Here is a 26,171-nt window from a genome sequence, read left to right as displayed (position 1 = left end):
TTCCAAAGTTGACAAAAGGCATCAAGTCATGGATTCTAGAAGTACTACAACCTCCCAAAAGACAAATATAAATAATGCCATAACTAATTATATCACAGTAAAGCTGCTAGAAAAACAAAAATAAAGAGAAATTTTTTAAATAATGAGATAAAAAGGCAGGTTATCTCAAAAGAGCAGCAATAACTGACAGCTATCTTCTCAATAGAAACAATGAAAATGAAAAGATAATGATATATCTTCAGAGTATGGAAAGAAAATGACCACAATCTAGAATTCTATAAATGTCCTCTAAAAAATAAAGATGAAATGAAGACATTTTCAGACAAACACAGAGGAAATTTTTCCCCAGAAGAATGGCATTAAAGATAATATTAGAGAGTGCTATTCAGGAAAAAAGAAAATTAAAAATCCCAGATGGAAGCTTAGAGTGCAAAAAGGAAGAAGAGTAAGAAAAAAGAAAGAAAATCTAATGAATACTGATTGCATAGAAAAATAGTAATTATGTTTTGTGGAATTATTAAAGTACATATATAACATAAAAGCAGATCATAGAAGTCAGGAGGGGATGCAAGAAGTTAAAATCTTCTAAGGGCCCTGTCATTTTACAGAAAAAGAAAAGTACTAATGTAGACTGCACATTGATAACTCAAGAATGCATGTTATAATCTCCAGGGTAACCACTAAAAGAATAATAGAAGACTGAATAACTCACTAAAATAAGGATGGGGCGATGAAATATTCAAATATTCTTAATCAATACAAAAGAAGGAAAAGGGGGTAGGAAGGCTGGAGAAATAAAAAGCACATAAAAATGGTGGACTTAAAACCAAACATACCAATAATTACATTACATACATATAGACTAAATGCTTCAATTAAAAGACAAATATTGTGAAAATTGAGTTAAAATTAGAACAATATGCTGCCTTCTTAGAGCAGTATAGGAGGTATTGGCCAGTGTAATAAGGAAAGTTGTGTGTCAGGGTTGTATCCTTTCACCATACCTATTCAATACTGAACAAATAATCTGAGAAGCTGGACTATATGAAGAAGAATGCAGCATCAGGATTGGAGAAAGATTCATTAACAACCTGTGATATGCAGATGACACAACCTTGCTTGCTGAAACTGAAGAGGACTTAAAGCACTTACTAATGAAGATCAAAGACCACAGCCTTCAGTATGGAATACACCTCAGCATAAAGAAAACAAAAATCCTCACAACTGGACCAATAAGCAGTGTCATGATAAATGGACAAAAAATTGAAGTTGTCAAGGATTTCATTTTACTTGGATCCACAATCAACACCCAAGGAAGCAGCAGTCAAAAAATCAAAGGATGCATCCCATTGGGCAAATCTGCTGCAAAGGGCCTCTTTAAAGTGCTGAAAAGCAAAGATGTCACCTTGAAGACTAAGGTGCACCTGACCCAAGCCATGGCATTTTCAATCACATCACATGCATGGGAAAGGTGAACAATGAATAAGGAAGACGAAGAAGAACTGACACCTTTGAATTGTGGGGTCAATTGCCTATACCATGGGCTGCGAAAAGAATGAACAAATCTGTCTTGGAAGAAGTACAACCAGAATGCTCCTTAGAAGCAAGGATGGCAAGACTATGTGTTACACACTTTGGACATGTTGTCAGGAGGGATCAGTCCCTGGAGAAATACATCACGCTTGGTAAAGTACAGGGTCAGTGGAAAAGAGGAAGACTCTCAACAGGATGGATTGACAGAGTGGCTGCAACAATGGGCTCCAGCATAACAATGATTGTGAGCATGGCATAGGACTGGGCAGTGTTTCGTTCTGTGGTACATTAGGCTGGTATGAGTCAGAACTGACTCAACAGCACCTAATAACAGCGATATGCTGCTTACAAGACACACATGAATGGGAGGATAGAGAGAGAGGGAAGCCGGCAAAATTCTCACGAAAGGAGAGACTGAAAGGGCTGACTCAAGAGGGGGTGAGCAAGTGGGAGTACGGAGTAAGATGTATGTAAACTTATATGTGACAGACTGATTGGATTTGTAAACGTTCACTTGAAGCTTAATAAAAGTTAATTAAAAAAAAAAAAAAAGACACACATGATATATAAGAACACCAAAAAAAAAAAAAAAAAACTTGAAAATAAAGGATGGAAAAAGTCATACCATGCAAACTGTCATGAAAGCTAGTATAGCTGTATTAATAAGACAAAGTAAATTTTAAGACAGAATTACTAGAGACAAACAAATGCATTTCATAATGGTAAAAGTTTCAATTCACCATGAAGATAACACAATTCTAAATTTGTATGCACCTAATAATACAGCTTCAAAATACATACAGTAAATATTGACAGAACTACAAGGAGAAATAGACAAATCCATAATCTTAGTGGAAGATTTTAACATTCCTCTCTCAGTAACAGATAGAAAAATTGACATAAATTCATTAAGAATACAGAAGACTTGAACTATACAAGTGGCATATTTGATTTAACTGACAGATATAGAAGACTGCACCCACAACTGCCAAGCAGAATTTCTTTTTAAGTGCACAAGGAACATTTACTAGATTGCCATATGCTTGGCCCTAAAGAAAGTATAAAAAAAAAAAAATGTCAAAGGAATGAAATAATGCAAAGTGTGTTGTCTGACCACAGAGGAATTAAGCTATAAATCAACACAAAAACATAATTAGGAAAATCCCCAGATGTTTAGAAATTAATCATCATCTTTCTAAATAACCCACAGGTCAAAGAAGAAGCCACAAAAGAATTAGAAATCAGCATAGTATAGGAGGTTTTGGCCACTGTAATAAGGCAAGAAAAAGAAATAAAGGCCTTAAAGATTGGAAAGGAGAAATTAAACCATAATTATTCTCCAATAAGATAGTTATTTAAACTAAAACTACAAATAAATTATTAAAATTAAAAAGTGATTTAGCAAGGTTTCTCGAAACAAGATCAATATACCAAAAGTAACAGTACGTCTACATACTAGCAAGAAAGAGAAAGTGCAATTTTTTTTAAAGATGTATCATTGACAATAACATCAGTAAAAATTTAAATATCTAGAGATAAACTACATGAGACATATCAAAGATACCCACACAGAAAACTACAAAACCAAGTAAACTAAACCAAAACCAAAACCAAACCCACTGCCGTAGAGTCGATTCCGACTCATAGTGACCCTATAGGACAGAGTAGAACTGCCCCATAGAGTTTCCAAGGAGCGCCCGGCGGATTTGAACTGCTGACCTCTGGGTTAGCAGCTGTAGCACTTAACCACTACGCCACCAGGGTTTCTAAAGCAAACTGAAGAACGTCTAGATGCTATACCATATTCATGAATTGGAAGATTCAATATTATAAAGATGTCAGTTCCCCAAATTGATCTATAGATTCAAGGTAATCTTAATCAAAAACCCTACAATCAAAACCCCAGCAGTTTGAGTATATGTTTAACTTGACAAACTCTTTAGCTTGGCAAAGAGCTAGGAATAGGCAAGATACTCTTGAAGAAGGAGGAGGAAAAGGAGAAAAAGAAGAAGAGGTGGAAGAGAGCAACAACTACACGATGGTGGAACTTGCACTTTTGGATATCAGATTTTATTATGAAGCTACAGTAATTAAGACAACATGACATTGGTAAAAAAAAACAAATATGCCACTTGAACAAAATAAAAAATCCAGAGACAGAAACTATTAAATATACACTTCATTTTGACAAAATGGTACCACAGAGCAGTAAAGAGGTAAAATATTTTCAGTAAGGTGTTGGGACAATTGAATATTCATAAGAGAAAAAAAAATGGCCCTTACCTCACACTATACAGAAAAATTAATTCCGAGTACATCTTAATGTGGTAAGGAAAGATTTTCATGAACAGTACATAAAAAGCAGGAAATATAAAAGATTGTTCATTTCATTATATTAAAAATATGAACTTCAGCTCATCAAAAGTTATTGAGAGTAAAAAAGCAAGTCACAGAGTAAGAAAAGGTGTTTGCAACATATAAACTGACAAAGATTATATAAAGAAGCTATCCAAATGGCCAATAAACATGAAAAAGTATTCAACTTCATTAGCAATCAGTGAAATAAAAATTTAAATCACGATGAGTTACTTCTACACACCCTCCAAAATGGCTAGAATTTTAAAACACTAACAAAGTAAATTCTTGGCCAAATGTGGAAGATAAAAGAACTCTCAAACACTGCCAGTGGGAGCACAAATTAATACAAGCATTTTTGAAATATGACATTATCTATTAGAGTTAGATACAGGTACACCACCTGATGCAGCAATTCCACCCTAGGCATACACCTAACAGAACTCTGTATACGTGGGCACCTAAGAACACGTAGAAGGATGCCCATAGCAGCATTATTTGTAATAGTCAAAAAGTGGGAACAAACCAAGTATCGATTAATGGTAGAATGGATACATAAATTGTGGTACATTCATTCCGTGGGATATATAAAGCAATGAAAATGAATGAAATACAGGTCTCCTCGACACCATGGATAAAGTACACACACACACACACACAATATAATTCCATTTATATAAAATTCAAAAACAGGAAATCATGTTAGCTGTTACCTTTGGAGTGGGAAACCGAAAACCAAACTCACTGCCATTGAGTCAATTCCAACTCATACTGACCCTACAGGGCAGAACAGAACTGCCCCATAGGGTTTCCAAGACTGCAATCTTTATGGGAACAGATTGCCAGGTTTTTTTCTGAGCCACTGGTGGGTTAGAACCACCGACCTTTTAGTTAGCAGCCAAGCGCTACAACTGTGCCACGAGGGCTCCTTTTTGGAATGGAAGGAGGAGGTAATCTGACAGAGCACAAGGTGGAAGGTGTTCCGTGTACACTTATAATTTGTTCGTTTTACTGCATGTGTATAATACATCAATAAAAAAGTTTTAAAACATTTTTTAATTAGAGATAAAGTCAAGATCATAAAAAGATTTAAAAAATTAAGAACTCAAAAATGGGGTAGTTATGACATAAAAGAGCTGGTAGATGTCCTGAAACTGAACTCAAAATCTAATTGTACAAATGGGGGGTTAGATAACTAGCAATCTACATCAAACCTGACCTTGCAATCCTACCTTCAGTTACTCTCTATCTGCTGTTGCAACAGACTCTGTATTGGAAATCCATATCCCATGCCACAACTTTCGTCCCATAGTTCAAATGGAAACTAAAAAAATAACTCATTCTGTTCTTTGCTGACAAAAGATAAATTATTTACTAGTTAGGACACTGTAACAAGAAAATTGCTAAAGAATTTCTTTCTCCCCTACAAAAGCATAGCTGCATAGAACAACATAATTGCAATTTCATTACCAAGTAACTTAAATGTTTTTGCATCTTTAAGAGTCATATTAATGGCCAAAATAATTGGAGTTGTTGTTGTTGATATATACTGTTGGTGTTGTTGTTAGGTGCCCTGGAGTCGGTTGCAACTTATAGCAGCCCCATATACAACAGAACAAAACACTGCCTAGTCCTGCACTATCCTCACGATCATTGCTGTGGTTGAGCCCATTGGTGCAGCCACTGTGTCAATCCATCTCCTTGAGGGTCTTCCTCTTTTCTGCTGACCCTGTACTTTACCAGGCATGATGTCCTTCTCCAGGGACTAATCCCTCCTGACAATATGCCCAAAGCATGTAAGACACAGTCTCTCCATCCTTGCTTCTAAGGAGCATTCTGGTTGTACTTCTTCCAAGACAGATTCATTCATTCTTCTGGCAGTCCATGGTATATTCAATGTTCTTCGCCAACACCACAATTCAAAGGCATCAATTTTTCTTCGGTCTTCCTTATTCATTGTCCACCTTTCACATGCATACGATGCGACTGAAAATATCACTGCTCCGGTCAGTCACACCTTAGGCCTCAAAGGGACATCTTTGCTTTTTAACACTTTAAAGAGGTATTTGAGTTGGAATCAACTCCACAGCAATGGGTTCGGTTTTGGTTTTTTCAGCAGATGTGCCCAATGCAATTGATTTCTTGACTGCTGCTTCCACGGGCATTGATTGTGGATCCAAGTAAAATGAAATCCTTGACGACTTCTGTATTTTCTGTTTATCATGATGTTGCTCATTGGTCCATTTGTGAGGATTTTTGTTTTCTTTATGTTGAGGTATAATCCATAGTGAAGGCTGAGGTCATTGATCTTCATCAGTAAGTGCTTCAAGTTCTCTTCACTTTCAGCAAGCAAGGTTGTGTCATCTGCCTGTCGCAGGTTGTTAATGAGTCTTCCTCCAATCCTGATGCTGCACTCGTCTTCATACAGTCCAGTTTCTTGGATTATTTGCTCAGCAAACAGGCTGAATAAGTATGGTGAAAGGATACAATCTTGATGCACACCTTTCTTGATTTTAAAACACGGAGTATCCCCTTGCTCTGTTGGAACAATTGCCACTTGGTCTATGTAGAGGTTCCGCATGAGCACAATTAAGTGTTCTGGAATTCTCGTTCTTCGAAATGCTATCCATAATTTGTTATGAACCACACAGTTGAATGCCTTTGCATAGTCAATAAAACACAGGTAAACATCTTTCTGGTATTCTCTGCTTTCAGCCAAGATCCATCTAACATTAGCTATGATATCCCTAGTTCCACATTCTCTTCTGAATCCAGCCTGAATTTATGGCAGTTCCCTATGAACTGCTACAACTATTTTTGAATGATCTTCAGCAAAATTTTGCTTGCATGTGACATTAATAATACTGTTCGATAATTTCTGCATTCTGTTGGATCACCTTTCTTTGGAATGGGCACAAATACGATCTCTTCTAGTAGGTCGGCCAGTAGCTGTCTTCCAAATTTCTTGGCATAGACAAGTTAGTGCTTCCAGCACTGCATTCGTTCGTTGAAACATCTCGATTAGTATTCCACCAATGCCTGGAGCCTTGTTTTTCGTCAATGCTTTCAGTGCAGATTGGACTTCTTCCTTCAATACCATTGGCTCTTGATCATATGCTACCTCCTGAAATGGTTGAATGTCATTTTGGTACGGTGACTCTGTGTATTCCTTTCAACTTCCTTTGATGCTTCCGATATCGTTCAATATTTTGCCCATAGAATTCTTCAATATTCCAACTCGAGGCTTGAATTTTTTCTTCAGTTCTTTCGGCTTGATGAATGCTGAGCATGTTTTTCCGTTTTGGTTTTCTATCTCCAAGTCTTTGCACATGTCATTATAATACTTTACTTTGTCTTCTCAAGCCACCCTTTGAAATCTTCTGATCAGCTCCTTCACTGCATCATTTCTTCCATTCACTTTAACTTTATGTTCAACAGCAAGTTTCAAAATCTCTTCTGACATCCATTGTAGTCTTTTCTGTGGTTCCTGTCTTTTTAATGATCTTTTGCTTTCTTCATGTATGACGTACTTGAAGTCATCCCACAACTCATCTGGCCTTCAGTCATTAGTGTTCAGTGCATCAAATCCATTCTTGGGATGGTCTCCAAGTTCAGGTGGGATATGCTCGAGGTTATATTTGACTTTCATAGACTTGTCGCAATTTTCTTCAGCTTCAACTTGACCTTTCATATGAGCAATTGATGGTCTTTTCCACAGTCGGCCCCCCAGCCTCGTTCTAACTGATAATATCGAGCTTCTCCATCATCTCTTTCCACAGTTGTAGCCAATTTGATTCCTTTGTGTTCCATCTGCCAAGGTCCATGGGTATGGTCACCATTTTTGTTGTTGAAAAAAGGTATTTCCAATGAATAGGCCTCGCAAAATTCTATCATGCAATCTCCGGCATCATTTCTATCACCAAGGCCATATTTTCCAACTATTGATCCTTCTTCTTTGTTTCCAGCTTCCACATTCCAATCACCAGTAATTATCAATGCATCTTGAATGCACGTATGATCAATTTCAGATTGCAGAAGTTGGTAAAAATTTTCAGTTTCTTCATCTTTGCCATTAGTGGTTGGTGTGTAAATTTGAATAATAGTCATATTAACTGGTCCTGCTTGTAGCACACAGATATTATCCTACCACTGACAGCATTGTACTTCAGGATAGATCCTGAAGGGTTCTTTTTGACAATGAATGCAATGCCATTCCTCTTCAGTTTGTCATTCCCAACATAGTAGACCATATGATTGTCTGATTCAAAACAGCAAATACCAGACCATTTCAGCTCACTAATGCCTAGGATACTGATGTTTATGGTTCCATTTCATTTTTGACAACTTCCAAATTTCCTAGATTCATACTTCATATATTCCACTTTCGAATTACTGATAGATGTTTGCAGCTGTTTCTTCTCATTTTGAGTTGTGCCACATCAACAAATGAAGGTCCCAAAAGCTTGGCTCCATCCACGTCATTAAAGTCAACTCTACTTTGAGGAGGCAGCTTTTCCCAGTTGTATTCTCAGTGTCTTCCAACCTGAGAGGCTCATCTTTTGGCACTATATGGGACAATGTTCTGCCGCTATTCGTAAGGTTTTCATTGGCCAATTATTTTTAGGAGTAGATCACCAGGTCCTTCTAGTTTAGTCTGGAAGCTTCACTGAAACCTGTCCACCATGGGTGATCCTACTGATATTCAAAATACTGGTGGCATAGTTTCCAGCATCACATCGACATGCAAGCCACCACAGTATGACAAACTGACAAATGAGTAGTGGAGATAAATACTAACAAATCCAAGAGAAACAAACATTATAGATCACTAAAACCTCATTAGCTTGTCTTCCTCATAAGACCTGTGAATATTCCTGTTGCTATGCCTAAGAAGCACTATGTAATTTACATACATATAGATAGATAAAATATGACAAATTGTTAACAAATATTGAATCAATGTGGAGGATACATGTGTATTTACAGTATTATTCTTCCAACTTTTCTGTATTTGAAAAATTTCATAATAAAAGGTTGGGAGAAAACCTTGTATAATTATAGACAGTATGATCTCATTTTTACTTAAAAATGTGTATCAAAAAAAAAAAAAAATGAAAGGAAATATACCAAATGTTAACCATGATTCATTTCTGGGTGGTGGTAGGTTTTTTGTTTTTTTTTTTCTTGTACATTTCTAGAATCTTTCTATAAGCAAATTTTCCTATTATAAAAAAAATACTTTTTAAAAAGAAAATAAATCACTGGGAAAACATACAAAAGTTGCTGATCCCTAAGAAAGCATTTCATCTTGGAGCTTCTAAATCCCATAAAATTCTGTCTCAGTATCATTTTTATTATTAAGAGTATTTGAGATTGTAGTGTCATCTAAATACTGATCATATCCTTTATGTGTCTTCCATTGCAGCAGGCATTGCAGAAAAATTCTAATGCTCCAGCTAAAGTCTAATTAAAGAACTGAATTGACAGAAGTGACGTCACATTGTTATAGCAGAAAAATACAGGTTTTCAATTAAGATGATCTAGATTCCCATCCTAGCTCTGTCCCTTACTATCTGTGTGAACATACGCATATTACTTAAACTGTATCCCACTCCTCATTTTGTAGAATTGATATAAAAAGCCTACATTTGTAAGGATTAATTGAGAGAATATCTGTAAAACCTAATATGGTTCTTGGTCCATAAATTGTGATCCATAAGGAGAAGGCTATAAAATTAAATGAGATAATAAGCAGCTAGAACAATGCCTGGCGAGCAGCCTGAGCTCAGTAAACAGTAAATATAAGGACCACAATGACTAATTCTTTTCATAATCTTCTGTTTTCTATACAGAATATCATGGTATACTAAAATGATAGTTCCAAAAGAATGACTTCTCTGGTGCTTAGGGTAGTGCCTGGCATATGGTAGACACAAAATGCATAATAACACACTGTTGAAAGAATGGAAGTACGGATGTGTGGTTACAGTGAATGGTCTTAGAGCAGAGACATCTTGTTCAGATAGCCCAAGAGAAAGTGAAGGAGTTACTCTAATCTTAGTAGGCTTATGCTAAGCTATTTTAGTGAACACAGATTCAGCTGGTCTTTCCTAAAGGCTATGTTCACAAGTGTAAGTGGAAGCAACTGTCAGTTTTCCAGGCTTCTAGAATGCCCTGACTGGAGAAGCCCTGAGAGTACGGCCCCCGGACACCCTTTCAGCTTAGTAACGAAGTCACTCCTGAGGTTCATACCTCAGCCAAAGATTGGACAGGCCTGTAAAACAAAATGAGACTAAAGGGGCATACCAGCACAGGGGCAAGGCTAGAAGGCAGAAGGGAACAGGAAAGCTGGTAATAGGGAATCCAAGGTTGAGAAGGGAGAGTGCTGACATGTAGTGGGGTGGTTAACCAATATCATAGAACAACATGTGTAGTGTTTAATGAGAAACTAGTTTGTTCTATAAACCTTCAGTTGAAGTACAATTTAAAAAAACAGAATGCTCTGAACAGGCAAATTACATTACGTGCCTTCTCCATTTAAAACCTGTGGCTTTCCTTTGTCATTAGGATAAAACCCAAACTCCTTCACAGGCTGATTAGGCTTTCTGCTTACTGCACCTACTGCTTGGCTGCCTTTGACTTTTTCCAATTCCTGAAAACTGTCTCTCTTTTCCCTACGAGTCTGAACGTACACAGTTCCTTCTGCCTCAAACACATGTTTTATCCACTCATGATTACTCCCCCACTGAAGCCAAATGCCTACTCATCCTTCAGGGGTCATCTTTCATATCACTAACTCAGGAGATCTTTTCTTGACAACTTAGCTCCCCCCACCTCCCCACCACCAGGGTGAGATTATGGGTCCTTGTTTTGTGTATTTGTTCTGCTATAGCACTTATCACACTGTAAGGTAATTACCTGGTCTTCCCCTCCTTCCAACTAGAATGTAAGCTCCAAGATATTAGTGACTTCATGTTTTGTTCCATGTTCTACCATCAGTATCTAGAATAATTCCTGGTCAAGAGTAGATACTCTGTAAATATTTGTTGAATAAAATAATTAATTTCCAGACCTGGATTGTATTAAGCTCTGGGAGTTCTGGTTTTGTGTCAGTTTTCCTCAACCCTGTATCATCAAAAAAAGTCTGGTGCCTGGCACATAGTAGTTACTCATCAAATATTTACCAAGTGAATAAATTCCGTTTGATACGGGTTACCCACTGATAAAAAAAAAAACAAAAACAAAAACTGATACATCACATAAATGCTTGTTCTAGAGATCTTATGAGAAGTTGGTGTCAGGTATATCAGTCATTTCAGCTTTTATTCTATTAAACCCTTCAACTTTTTTGGTCCTTTTAAATACAAATTATCCACCTAGCAACACTTAAACATTCACTTTTACTATCAAGGATGTAAAACACCAATAATGCTAATTTCCAATAAAATATTTACTCACTGTCTACCCTCATTGTTTTATCAATATGATTGTTACCATTAAGATCAATATAATTTATTCTAAGTTTAGACTAAATACACCAAGGGCCCTCAAAGTCCTCCCCCACCCTCCCCAAAGGAAACCTAGATTTTAATATCTCTAACATTTTTTACATTTTATCTTTCATCAAGAATATAAAAGACATCTGAATTCAGTTAAATCCCCTTAGAACCACCTAAATCACCTTTGTGAAAAAGAGTGATACCAACAACAAATAGATCCTCAGAACACCAGTGTATATAAACTCACAGTACTTGAATAAAACTAATTTTGCAAACAGATTTACCTCTCCAAATTCAGAAAAACATGCACACAAACATGGGGGTGGGGGGCAGTGGAGAATGAGCATCAGAAGCTCCATTAGCCATAGGCTGCATCTTTGATTTTATATATCTAAACACAAACAACAACCTAAGACCTGGGTTTGCTGGTTAGTTGGGTAGGTGGTTAGGTGGTTGGGTGGTTGGTTGGTGGGTTGGTTGGTGGGTTGGTTGGTGGGTTGGTTGGTGGGTTGGATGGTTGGTGGGTTGGTTGGTGGGTTGGTTGGTGGGTTGGTTGGTGGGTTGGTTGGTGGGTTGGTTGGTGGGTTGGTTGGTGGGTTGGTTGGTGGGTTGGTTGGTTGGTTGGTTGGTTGGTTGGTTGGTTGGTTGGTTGGTTGGTTGGTTGGTTGGTTGGTTGGTTGGTTTGGGGGTTTTTTGGGTTTTGGTATTGGGGTTGTTTTTGTCTGTTTGTTGGCAAATATATGTCTTTAAATTTAACGTCTAATTTTAATTTCTCAGTTATTAACTACACCAATACTCATCAATTGCTGAATCTTCCTGACAAACTAGGCTACCATGGTCATTTAATTTTTACTTAGTACACAAGCCAGTATTATTGAAAAATGTCCCGAGTCTTATTAGAGCAGAATGAGCCAGTTGGGTTTTTGGCTAAATGATGAGCAAATCTGCAGTATTACCCTCCCTGCTCACACCTGTGTAGTAATTAATGTTACACGAGTGAAGACCACAGATCAGTTATATAGCAAATGGAACTGGGACTTAAACAATTTGCTATGATGTCATGAATGCTTTTTTAATTTATTTATTTATATACCACTTCATTTCGGAAAAGATTTATGACTATTTCTAAAGGCATGGTCAATACAGTTTAAAAAAAAAAAAAAAAAAGCAAGACTAAAACATGCACCACCAGGGCTCCAAATAAATAAACAGATGAAGCAAATGTGGCATAGCAGAAATAAACAGAGGGCATTCCAGAGCGCTTCTCTTCTTACCTGTGTATTGCAACCCCCTGTACTCGCTTATTGCTCCAGGAGGTTTTAAATTGGGCCAGTAGTGGAAAAGCATTTGCACAGCTGGAGGTTTCACTTGTGAAGGCCCATAAGCTATCACATACAAAAGATCCTAAAGGAAATAGGAAGCATGTTTACTTAACATCATCAAATAAAAATAAAGGTAACTCATTCAACATTACTAAGGCAGTAAAAATCTCCATGGAGGGGTGGAGGTAGGTCATTTCCCTAACACCACCATTCTCAGAGTTCACGGTCCAGGCACGCCTCATAGAGTAGCTCACACCAAAGCATTATGGATTTATTATTATTTATTTATTGGTCCTTCTGCATATAAGCCCCCCAAGAGGAGTCCAAAACTATACTACCTTTAACAAATTCTTTCTAATCAGATTAATGCTAAAGAAAAATCTTATAATAGCATAAACCACTTTGCCAAACACTGCCTTTTGTAAATATTTTCTTAAAATACATTACTTAACAGTTCACATCTACTATTCAAAAGAAGACAGATTCTCAAACAACCTTTCAGATTAAATACAGTTATTTGTCACTTAATATAATACCTGCTAAATTCCAAAAAGAAGATACATTCAGTTACTTTTTCTGTCAAAACGTTGTGTTCCTAAAGTATCATTCTCCTCTGGATGAAAAATTAATCACTAAGGAAGGAATTATAGGCTATGCCACACCAAAATAATAAGATATCAAAAAATTTGACCTAAACCATAGTTTTAGTATGTAAACAATTTTTACTATATTATATAAATTAAGTTTGTGGCTATGAGTTAAATTTGGCCCAAAACTTACTTTCCAGACTTCTTGTTTATACTTCATGAGGCACTCCAATAATTGACAATGATACACTGTAATAAAGAAAATGTAATTACCATGAAATATAAATACTGGACAAAACATCCCTTTAGATATAAAGAACTACATTCATATCATTTTTTTACTCTAATCATTAAATTAGAATGACTATTTCTGTACAGTCACATTTTCAAAAATCATATAAGCCCTTGACTTTATCAAACTTTATTCCAAGATCCTTAAGAAGCATTTTATTCATCATATTAACAAAAGAAATGTTAAGAAAAATCCCTAAGAATCATACTTCTATAACACAAATTTATATCAATATAATTAAGAATTTCCTGGGAGGGGGAAGCAGTCCAATAGGATCAAATCATCATTACCATAAAAACTCACCACCACCACCATATGAAGTATTATTCCCATTTTGCAGTTAGGAAACTGAGGCTTAGAAAAGTTAAATAATTTGCCCAGGTCAGACAGATAGCAAGTGACAGATTGATGGATTAGAATGGAAGTTTTATCGTTTGATCACCCATTCCATCTTGTATTTTTAAAAGCTACACAACATCAAGCTTTCTTGATTTGGTTAGGCTTACTTGGGGAAGAGAGATACCTTCACCCTAGTTTGATGACTGTTGATATCTTCCCTAATCTATCATCTAACCCTATCAAGCAGGTCTCACTTTAGTCACCAGTGGCCTCCACGTCATTCAATCCAATGGACATTTTTCAATCTGTTCCTTACTTGGCCCTTCAGCAGCATTCAGTACTGCTGTCCACTATCTCCTCTTAAAAACACTCTCTCTCTTTCCCTTCACAACATGATAGTCTAATATCACCTGTGGGCAACTGTTGTTTGTTACTCAGCTGCTATCAACAACCCCCTTCTTCCTTGTCCATCTCCCACTATATACAGACTACAAAAAGGAGGTACTCACTTTCTCAGATTCCCTTGCAGCTACCTTTTGGCATGTGACTCAATTCTGGCCAGTAAGACCTGAAGAAGAATCTGCCAGGGAACTTCTGGGACATACTTTTTTCTCTGATAAAAGCAAAGAGGCACACCAGGAGACTTCTCTCTAATTACCCTGATCCTATATTACCTGTTTAGGATACGGTTGTGTGCAGATATAATACCTCCACTCTGGCATCCATCTTACAAACATGAAGGGACGTCCAAGAGAAACACAAAGATGCCATCTCAGCACCCTGATATTGTGGAGCTATCCTCAAGACTCCCTATTAAGTAAACAAAAAATGTTCTTGTAGTTTTAGGCTCTGTTAGTCAGCCAACCACATCCTAACAGGTACAAAATCGCTGTTTCTTTGGCAAGTTCATCCTCTTCCACTGGGCCATTGTGTTGGAGTTCCTAAAGGCCTGGCTATAGACCGACTCTTCTTTTCATTCTATGCTCTCTGCTAAGCAATTTCACAGTCATGTACAGCCTTAATTGCCATCCATATGTAATTCAATGGAGAGCATTGAACACTTCCATATAGGCTCAAAATTTATTGCCACTAGCCCAGAGCTCTATTCTGGGCTCCAGACCACATAAAACCATCTAATTACCATTTTCTCCTGGATGTCTCAAAGACACCTCAAACACAACATGTCCAAAATAGGCCTCCTGATCTTCCCCCTAAAAGCTTGGTCTTCTTCCAGAGTCTCCTTTCTCAGTGAAGAGCACCACCATGCATCCAGTAATACAAGCCAGAAACTCACCATATCCAATATGTCGCCAAGGCCTATCAATTTTACTTTCTAAATAGCTCTCAGATACAGCCACCTTTCTCAGTCTCAATCACCCCCATCTCTGACATGCCTAGACAAATGCAGTGATCTCGTTATTTGTTAATCTATGTCCATTCTGGTTTCTTTTCAAACCATTCTCAATTGCAGTCAGGGTGACTCACATCTACACACTAAAAGCCCTGTAGTGTCTTTCCATTCAACTTGAGATAAAGACAGAGCTCCCTAACAGAGCCCACAACATTCTGCATGTTCTGGCCCACAGAACTCTACAGTTTCATCTCATACCAGACTGCCCTCTCTGTCTTAGCCCCAGCTACCCTGATCTTTCAGACCCACCTGCTTGTCAAGCTCCCTCCTGACATGTGCCATTTCCGCCGCCTGCACTCCTGCCTCCCTTGCAGGCCTTCTTGTCGCTATTCATCCTTCAGTTCTCAGACCAAGGGTGACTTCCTCTCTGTCCTTCTCAATAAATGCAAAATCCCAGCACAACATACCTCCTTTGAAGCACTGGTCACAGTAGAAACTTTACACTCATTTTTGTAATTATTTGTTTAATGTTTTCGTCCTCCACCTGATCATAAGCTTTATGAGGTATGGGCAGGAGTCAGTTCTGCTTCACTAACCATGGAATCCCCAGTGATGACACAGAGTAGATACTCAATGACTATTTGCCAACTATATGAATAGTCCTCTAGAATCGGAATCTTGTTCTTAAGCCATCACTGAATTCTCAAGTACAAATGAGCCAGGACACTTTATCTTACATAGCATGTTACAGTGTCTGCTATACAAACCTTGTTCAGAGCAGTTCACTGACTGCTTCTTGGACAGACCTGAGAAGTCCCTTTGTTTAAAATGCTTGCCCCTCCCAGAATGCCCCATTTATATGCTCCATCAAAATTTTATCTATATTTTAAGACCCATACTTAGCTCAAGTGGCATGAAGCCTCTCCTGGACACTTCGATCCATAGAGTTCTCTTTCTCTGATAAACTAACACTGTCCATAGTGTTTATTTGGAGTCCCTGGATGCTGCCAATAGTTAACATGCTCAGCTACTACCTAAATGGTTGGAAGTTCGAGTCTACCCAGAGGTGCTTTGGAAGGAAGTCCTGACCATCTACTTCGGAAAAGTTAGCCATTGAAAACCCTGTGGACCACAGTGCAACTCTGACACCCATGGGGTCACCATGATTCGGAATCGACTCAACAGCAGCTGGCACTGGTGTAATATTTTTTTAGTACTTTTCACATACTATGTTACATTGTTAATTAACAATTTATGAGTATGCTTAATCTCCCCAACTAGACATAAGCTCCATAGCAAGCATTATATCTTACATTTCTGTGTGGTTTTCACAATCCTTAGTGCAGAACCCTGTGAAAAGGAGTTACTCAATGAAAGCCTGATATTTGAGCAAGGACTGTGCTGTAACCTTTACACACAATCAGCTACAAGGACCAAGCTGCCACTTGTGGCCTCTCCCAACAAAAATTGAAATGAAGAATAATACCCTTCACTATTTGGTCCCGGAGAGTTCTTGGTGGATAGATCCTTACTTCTTAACAATTTCCCATATCATAAGACTACTTCGGGGTCTCAAATATAATTTCTAGCATAGAATCAGGTTATGAACATTCTCTCATGAACAAATGAAGCTATTGGTTGGAGATCATAGAAGTAACTCTATCTGATTACAATGGTTTTCCAGTGAAAAGTTCAATTCCATGAAGAAAATGGCTAATTGTAGAGAGGTTAGCATTGCTATTAATTGAGAGTGTAGAATGCGCCCATTCCTATGCTGAGTAAGCACTGTATGTACACCTAACTGGTTTAATCTTCAAAATAACATTTTAGAAGTCCTGCAAGAAGAATTGGAACCCAGGTGGCACAGTAGTTAGGGGCTCAGCTGCTAACCAAGAGGTAGCAGTTCGAATCCACCAGCTACTCCTTGGAAACCCTACACTTTCCTATGGGGTTGCTATGAGTCAGAATTGACGCGACAGCATTGGGTTTGGTTTGATTTTTGGTAAGAAGAATTGTCTCCCCTTTATAGATGAGGAGACCAAGGTTACAATAACTGGCCATTAGAGGATGGGTTCAGATGGGAACCCCCCTCTAATCTCAGAGATATCTAACCTCAAAACCCATTACTTTACTCACCCTCCTTGACTGCATTCCAACTTAGTAAGATCAAACCCTCATGATAATAATTTAATTAACTAGATTCTAAATGAAGGGTTTTTTTTTTCAGAACATGAAAAAATATATATATAGTAAGTATTAATTGTATTTTATTGTTCCTTTAAGCCAGAGTAAAATATGATATAACTTCCCATAAAATATTTTCATATATTTTGATTAGATTCATATAATAATCATAAAGGATTTTGATATTTAACAAGACAACACTCCAGGCTCAGAAGCATTAAGACTTTGAAATAAAAATTTTGTGTTTGATAGCAAAAAGATGGAAAAAACCTAGATGCCCATCAACAGATGAATGGATAAACAAACTGTGATACATACACACAATGGAGTATTACACAACACTAAAGAACAACAATGAATCTGTGAAGTATCACATAACATGGATGCCTCTGGAGGACATTATGCTGGGTGAAATAAGTCAATCACAAAAGGACAAATACTGCTTGAGACCACTATTGTAAAAACTCATGAAAAGGTTTACATACAAAAAGAAACAATATTTGATGGTTACGAAGGAGGGGAGGTGTGGGGATGGAAAAACACTTAACAGATAAGCAGTAACTTTGGTGAAGGGTAAGACAGTACACAATACTGGGGAAACTAGCACAGCCTGTACAAGGCAGGGCCATGGAACTCCATAGATACATCCAAACTCCCCAAGGGACCGAATTGCTGGGCTGAGGGCTGTGGGGACCATGGTCTCAGGGAACATCTAGCTCAATTGGCATAACAGAGTTTATAAAGAAAATGTTCTACATTCTACTTTAGTGAGTAGTGTCGGGGGTCTTAAAAGCCTGTGAGCGGCTATCTAGGATACTCCACTGGTCTCACCCCTTCAGGAGCAAGGAAGGATGAAGGAAACTAAAGACACAAAGGAAAGATTAGTCCAAAGGACTAATAGACCACAGCTACCATGGCCTCCACCAGACTGAGTCCAGTACAACTAGATGGTGCCCGGCTACCACCAGTGACTGCCCTGGCAGGGATCATAACAGCTGGTCCCAGACAGGACTGGAGAAAAATGTAGAACAAAATTCTAACTCAAAAAGAAAGACCAGACTTGCTGGCCTGACAGAGACTGAAGAAACCCTGAGAGTATGGCCCCAGAACACCCTTTTAGCTTAGTAATGAGGCCACTCTTGAGGTTTACCCTTCAGCCAAAGATTGAACAGGTCCATGGGAAAAAAGCAAGACTAAAGGGACACACCAGCCCTGGGGCAGGGACTGGAAGGTAGAGGGGAACAGGAAAGCTGGTAATAGGGAACCCAGGGTTGAGACGGGAGAGTGTTGACATGTTGTGGGGTTGTTAACCAACGTCATACAACAATGTGTATGCCGTTTGATGAGAAACTAGTTCTGTAAACCTTCATCTAAAGTTCAATAAAATAAAACAACAATAAAAAATAAAATTTTGTGTTTGCTCATCCTGAGTCAAAAGCTCAAATATTATTTATTATGTAATTAAGTAGAAGGTAGAAAGCAGTGCCACAAAATTTTACAAATAAGCAAAAATAAAAACTGAGTTCCTATCTTAGTATGTGATAACGATATTAAGTCCCCTTTTAGTTCAATTTCCCAAAGTTCATCTGCAATTATACTGATGAATGAGGAGCAAAGTAAATCAATTAAAAAAATTGTTTGACCAGAGACTACACCAGCCTGAGACCAGAAGAACTAGATGGTACCCGGCTACAACTGATGACTGCTCTGACAGGGGACACAACAGAGAACCACTGAGGGAGCAGGAGAGCAGTGGGATACAGACCCCATATCCTCATAAAAAGACTAGGCTTAATGGTCTGACTGATGCTAGAAGGACCCCGGTGGTCATGGCCCCCAGACCTTCTCTTAGCCCAGGACAGGAACCATTCCCAAAGCCAACTCTTCAGGCAGGTATTGGACTGGACAATGGGATATAAAAAGATGCTGGTGAAGAATGAGCTTCTTGGATCAAGTAGACACTTGAGACTATGTTGGCATCTCCTATGTGAAGGGGAGATGAGAGGGCAGAGGGGATTAGAAGCTGGCAGAATGGACATGAAAAGAGAGACTGGAGGGAAGAAGCAGGCTGACTCATTGGGGGAGAGCAATTAGGAGTATATAGCAAGGTGTTTGGAAACCCCGGTGGCGTAGTGGTTAAGTGCTATGGCTGCTAACCAAGAGGTCAGTAGTTTGAATCCGCCAGGCGCTCCTTGGAAACTACTGGGCAGTTCTACTCTGTTCTATAGGGTCGCTATGAGTCAGAATCGACTCAACGGCAGTGGGTCGGCAGTGGGTAGCAAGGTGCTCATAAATTTTTGTATGAGAGACTGACTTGATTTGTAAACTTTCACTTAAAGCACAATAAAAAAAAATTTTTTTTAAACTGACATCACTTAGGAATCAAGAAAATCCAAATTAAAACAATGAAATCTTATTTTTCATCCGTCCAGCTCTATATAATTCCTATTATAATGTTCAATGACTCTGAGGGTACAGTGAGACAAGTACTTTCATGTACAACCAGTGGGAGTATTGAAAGTTTTTCAAGCTCTTCAAGTTCCTTAACTGAGTAATCCCTCCTTTATGAATTTATTCTAAGGGAATAATCAGAAAGGTAGTCAAAGGTTTATGCTCAAGGATCCTCATGCAGCACGATAATAGCAAATTCACAAAAATATTAACAGTGGTTATCTCTGGCTGTTGGAACTGCAGGTGATTTTTTTATATTTTTAATTTAGTATTTCTTCCACTCAATACTTCTATTCCATTAACTTCCAGTCAATGTCCTGAATTGTGTCCTCGAACATTCTAAAAAAAATCACTGGCCAGCAAGATTACTACTAATAGCAATGGACAAGGGAAATCTACTTCAGCTCAAGTCTGTTTTCCAACATATCTCCAATTGTTTATTCAAACAAGAGAAGTCCTTCTCCCATGAGAATGTCTACCTATTTGCTGGATGTTTAATTGTTGGTTTGGGGATTAATCCAGCACCTCCACCGGCTACTTACCCGGGTTGGATGTGTACTGCATTGCAATCATTAGCATGGATGATGCAGAGAGATTCACATGGGCAGGAACGCCTTCTCTCCTTGACGAACCCACTGGAACCAAAAGTGTTTTGATTAGACAATTTAATCTGTATATGTATTTGCAAATTTTCATAGTGCATGAGAGCGGAAAGGACACTTTTTTGAAGTCCCAACCAAACCAACGGAATTTTTGCACAAATAAAACCACAGAATTTGTCCTGGCATGAAATGCTACAGTTGTCATCATCAATAGCAAACACTTAGTGGGAATCTACAAAGAGAAGTAAAAAAATGCCAAAATGTGGTATAATGGCTTAATCACAGTTGTACTTAGACACAACCTCCGCTCCCAAGCTGTTTATATCTAGGTGGAAAAGAAAGAGAAAAGAGAATTTTCTATGTGCCCAAACATACAGGCATGTAGACAAGTGAAAATAAAAGGGTTTTGAACCCAGCTTGAATGTTTCAGCTTTTAGAGATACAGATGAAATATACAACTTATAACTGGTAGTTTATTAATTTAGTCATGCACACAAATTATAAAAATAACACATGAATTTAAAAATTATTTTCCATTCTCACATATCATTAAACAATTTTACTCAAACCTTCACAATATGTCCATCCTCAGTGTCTTCATCATCATGAAAACCACTTTTTTAAAATCTTCCGGAGCCTACCGTCATCACAGTCATCTGTCTTGTTTGAAATAAAACACTTTTTGAATCTGTGACTGATGCTGTTCCTGGACATTTTATCCTGTGCCACAAGTGTTCAGTCACAAATCAAGTTGGTTTCTTCAAAACTCATCTTACAGATGTGTAATTGTGATCTCCATCGCATAATCACTTACTGTCCTGCTTGGATCTTTAAATGGCTTGTTTACAATGACATCCAACACCACATTAAATTTCTTCATCTCTTTTATTTTAATAGATTGTATCAGGTAGCCCCTGTAAGCATTCAGAACCAGCACTAGCAGAGGGCATTTTGGATAATAAGTTGTCTTCAGAAAGTACTTTATTATTCCAAACACAGTAACTGAGAGATGGTCTCAACAGGAGAGACTTTACAAAGGCTCAAATAAAAAAGGGACCCCTCTTTTCTCAGGGATGGTTGCAGAAGTGGGAGGAACCTCACCTTCTAGTTGGCCTTGTACAGGAAATTGTAAAGAAAGAATGAACAGAACAGTGTGTAGAGAGTATCCAGTCCAGCTGCCATCAAGTCAATTCTACCTCCGTAGGATTTTCGTAGCTGTGGCCTTTTGGAAGCAGACTACCAGGCCTTTCTTCCAAGGTGCCTCTGGGTGTGTTCAAACCACCAACCTTTCAGTTAGTAGCTGCTTAACCATTTGTACCACCCAGGGGCTCCCTATAAAGAGTATAACACCCTCAAAAAGCCAGCTCTCAATTTCTACACACAATGAACACGGCCAACAACAACAGGAACAAAAAAAAGCAGATAAGCTCAAAATCTGCTTTTTTATTTCATTTTACATAAAAGTACAATATGTGGAGGTTACATCTCACCTACATCCAAAAGGATTAAGCAAAAACTTATAGTAAAACACATGTATAACAGAACCATTAAAATACTAATAAAAAGTGAGAGCAGACAAAATAAATTTAACTTTTTTTTTTTTTAACCTACAGGGCTTTAGACACCATAATGGACAGTGGACTCAACCACAGCTTTGCAGAAACAAACAAACAAAACAGAGCTATAATTAAGTTCCATTTACCTTAGTTCACTTTTATTAACCACTTGCTAGCTTAGCTACGCACTAACCCTCCAAGCAGGTGATATTCAGGTAGACAAATTAGTTTGGCTATGCAATACAAATTAATAAGAGTACTAATAATTTTACAAAGATATAGAGATCACCTCACTGCTCTTAGATGGTAAAGTGGATTTATCAAGGAAAAGGGCCTTTGAGCCAAATTCTAAAGAACAAGATGCAGCGTTTTCAAACTTTAGCCAGGGAGTTTGTTCCAATGCAGTTTCCTGGGGCGCATATCTAAAGACCCTGACTCAATCAGTTTGAGAAGCAGGAAAGTTACATGTTTAATAAGCATATCTGGTGATTCTGAAGCAAGCTGGCTTTGCATCTCCTTCTCCTTTGAGAAATACTACTAGACAGATGAGAAATAAGAAATGAAACACTCAGTAAGGTGTCCAGGTATGGAAAGAACAATTGCACGCCCTTTGAGCCCTTTGTTTTAAAAAAAAAAAAAAAAAATGGTTTTGGGGGTCATCTAGGTCAATTGGCATAACAAAATTTATTAGGAAAATGTTCTGCAACCCACTTTGGTGAGTGGCATCTGGGTCTTAAAAGCTTGCAAGCGGCTATCTAAGATGCATCAAGTGGTCCCAACCCACCTGGAGCAAAGGAGAATGAAGAACACAAAAGACACAAGGTCAACATGAGCCCAAGAGGCAAAGGGGCCACATAAACCAGAGACTCCATCAGCCTGAGAGCAGAATAACTAAATGGCGCCTGCCTACCACAAATGACTGCTGTGACAGGGAACACAACAGACAGTCCCTGATGAGCAGAAGAGAAGTGGGGTGCAGAACTCAAATTCTAATAAAAAGACCAGGCTTAATGGTCTGACTCAGACTAGAGGAACCCAGAAGACATGGCCCCCAGAGTCTCTGTTAACCCAGAACTGAGACCATTCCCAAAACCAATTTTTCAGACAAAGATTAAACTGGACTAAAAAGCATAAAAAGCATAAAATAATACTCGTAAGGAGTGTGCATCTTAGTTCAAGAAGATACATGAGGCAAAATAGGCAACTCCTGACTGGAGGTGGGATGAGAAGCCAGAAAAGGACAGGAGCTGGTTGAATGGACACAGGAAACCCAGGGTGGAAAGGGGGAGTGTGCTGTCACATTGTGGAGATTGCAACGAGGGTCACCTGACAATGTGTATAAATTTTTGTATGAGAAATTACCTTAAGCTATAAACTTTCACTTAAACCACAATTAAAAAAAAAAAAGTCAAGACTCAGACATATTGAAGAAAAATATATCAAATATTTTTTAGCCATTCCTTTTGGGGTGAATGTTTTCACCTTTGTTTAAATCCATCTCAAATTTTTTAGTAATAAGTATTTCTAAACATTGAAAACTACTATTAAGGGAAGCTAAGGATCACTGTCCTTGGAGGCCTTTAAAAATGGGAGAGTTGCCCAAATGTCTCAGATGATTTAGGTAAAGTCTATTTGAAGAATGGCCCAAATAGCTCAGTGACTTTGGATGTCCCACCTACCCCTACAAATCTACACTCCCCCTCAAGTATGGTCAGTCACAAAGCCAAAAGCATTTCTCTGGCTCAAGCCCAAGGAAATCGGCTTCAATACTTATATAAACAGACGGTGCCCTGCAATTTCTTAGCCCTCTGACAGACTCAATAAAATCAGCACAATTTTAATTTAATAAACACGCACAGGCACACGTCATTTATTGAATCTTATTAAAAAGGCATGATGTAAACAGATGTGCAGCTTGTTCCCATGAGGGTGTATGAAGCCAAAAACATATACAATAGAAGGAAAAAAGAGAATTAATCAAAATAAGAATACTTCACACTTACTATCACACTCATGAAATACAATGAGAAGTTTTCAGACCTATTCCTTGATCCTCCCGGCACGAGAACAACGGTTACCACCATCCTCTCTCTCCCATGAGCAGTAACAATGTCTTCATCTGTTACTGTGTTGTATAGTTCCTACTGTACTATCTTGTAGAGCTCAATTTTGATTCTCACAAAAAGTATGTAGATGGTTAAAAAAAAAAAAAAAACAGTTTATAAAGGAGAGATCAAATTATTCACGTGAGATCACCAATATAATTATTAGGACTATAGCCCAGGTCAAACGTTCTACCCACTTATTCATTGAACGGGTTTTTTTTGGTGCCCCTTATGTGCCAAACATTGTTCCAGATCCTGGGGATACAGCAGTAAGCAAGACAGACAAGTCTTCGTACTCACAGGGCTTAGATGTTAGAGCTGTGTTGTCCAATATGGTAGCCACTAGCCACATGTGCCACCACCCATCTGTCAGTTTGTCATACTACAGTGGCTTGTGTATTACTACAATGCTGGAAGCTATGCCACCAATATTTCAAACACCAACAGGGTCACCCATGGTGCTTCCAGAATAAGACAGACCAGGAAGAAAGCCCTGGTGATCTACTTCAAAAATTAGCTGATGAAAACCTTACGGATCACGACAGAACGCTGTCTGATGGAACGCTGGAAGATGTATTTGGAAGGCACTCAAAATACACAGTGGCCACAACAAGGTACTCAAACATACCAACAATCGTGAAGATAACACAGGACCAGGCAACATTTCATTCTATTATACATAAGGTCACCATGAGTCGGAGCCACACGTGGCTGTTAAAATCTAAATTAATTAAAATTAAATGAGATTTAAAATTCAGTTCCTCAATCACTCTGGACACATTTCAAGTGCTCAGTAGACACACGTGACTAGTGGTTACTGTAACCAACAGCATAGAATTCTACAGAACATTTCTATCATCACAGAAAGTTCTGCTGGACAGTGCTGTTCTAGAGAAAAGGGTAAACAAATACCTGTGATGAAAAACAAAGCAAGGCAAGGGGATAGTTACAAAGTGACAAATGATCTTCTTTTAGGTAGAAGGATAAGACAGGCCATCTGGGAAAAGGTGATATTTGAGCTGAGACCTAAAGAGAGGAAGCAAATCATGTCACTCTTTGGGGGAAGGACTTTGAGACAGAGGTAAAAGCATGGAAGCATGCTTGGTGCCTTCTAAAAAACTACACAACAGCCAACCTGGATAATGCAGAATGAACAAAAGGAGAGGTAGTAATAAAAGAAGAAAAGTAGGCAGGGGCCAGATCATAGAAGGCCTTGTGGGCCAAGCAAGGATGTTGAATTTGACTCCTAAGAGTGATGGGAAGCTCCTGGATGGTTCTGATCAGAGAAGTGGCATGGTCTGATTTACATGTCTGGAGGGTAGTGCTGGCTCTTCTGTGGATAGTTGACTGTAGGAGGGCTAAGAGTAGAAAGAGGGAGACCAGTTTGGAAGCTAGTGGAGTGGTTTAGATGAAAGATAACGGTATGAAGTTATCTGAATTGGGATATATTTAAATAAACCGCATTAGCCTCATACTTTTTTAGGGAGCAAAGGTAAAGGAGTCACCTGGGAAGAAGAAACACTGTAGTGCCCGTTCATCCATATGACAGAACCATTTCCTGTGCTGCCGTGCCTGGGTTAATAAGTGCCCCTCCTCTACTGAGCTCTTGAGTTTGTGTAGGCAGAGGTAACTACATCCCATGAGATAGGGTTTGAGCATAAGATACCCATGCCTTCAGAAGGGCATATCAGTTAAACATAAAGGGAAGATCAAGACAACATTACCCTGAAGTCTGTGCAGCATTGAAATATTTGCAGATTGGTAGATTAATGAAAAGTCACAAAAGCAGAATGTCCATTAACACTGCACATGTGTTCTATCAGGTTCTATGACAGCAAACAACTGTAACAATAGTTACGGCAACTGTTATATGAAAAAAGGGAGGAGGGGAATCCCAAACTCCAGAGGATGATCTCTTAAGCAATATTTAAGATGATAAAATTTCAAGACAACGTGTGAATTTGAGCAGAATACTGGGATTAGCTGCAATGGGAT

General features: G+C 38.3%; 1 protein-coding gene across 1 annotated transcript in view; it reads right to left on the bottom strand.

Moving 5' to 3' along the window:
- The window catches only part of UNC79 (unc-79 homolog, NALCN channel complex subunit), a 220,952-nt gene that overhangs the window by 179,174 nt on the left and 15,607 nt on the right, over positions 1-26,171 (bottom strand). The window contains exons 4-6 of the mRNA XM_049898829.1: positions 20,456-20,548; positions 13,490-13,545; positions 12,662-12,791 (exon numbers count right to left, since the gene is read on the bottom strand). Of these exons, the coding sequence (XP_049754786.1) occupies positions 12,662-12,791; positions 13,490-13,545; positions 20,456-20,548 (279 nt within the window). The remainder of the gene's footprint in view (positions 1-12,661; positions 12,792-13,489; positions 13,546-20,455; positions 20,549-26,171) is intronic.

The sequence above is a fragment of the Elephas maximus genome, chromosome 10 (genome assembly GCF_024166365.1).
Source record: "Elephas maximus indicus isolate mEleMax1 chromosome 10, mEleMax1 primary haplotype, whole genome shotgun sequence".
Lineage (NCBI taxonomy): Eukaryota > Metazoa > Chordata > Mammalia > Proboscidea > Elephantidae > Elephas > Elephas maximus.
This window is presented reverse-complemented; position numbering and strand designations above follow the sequence as displayed.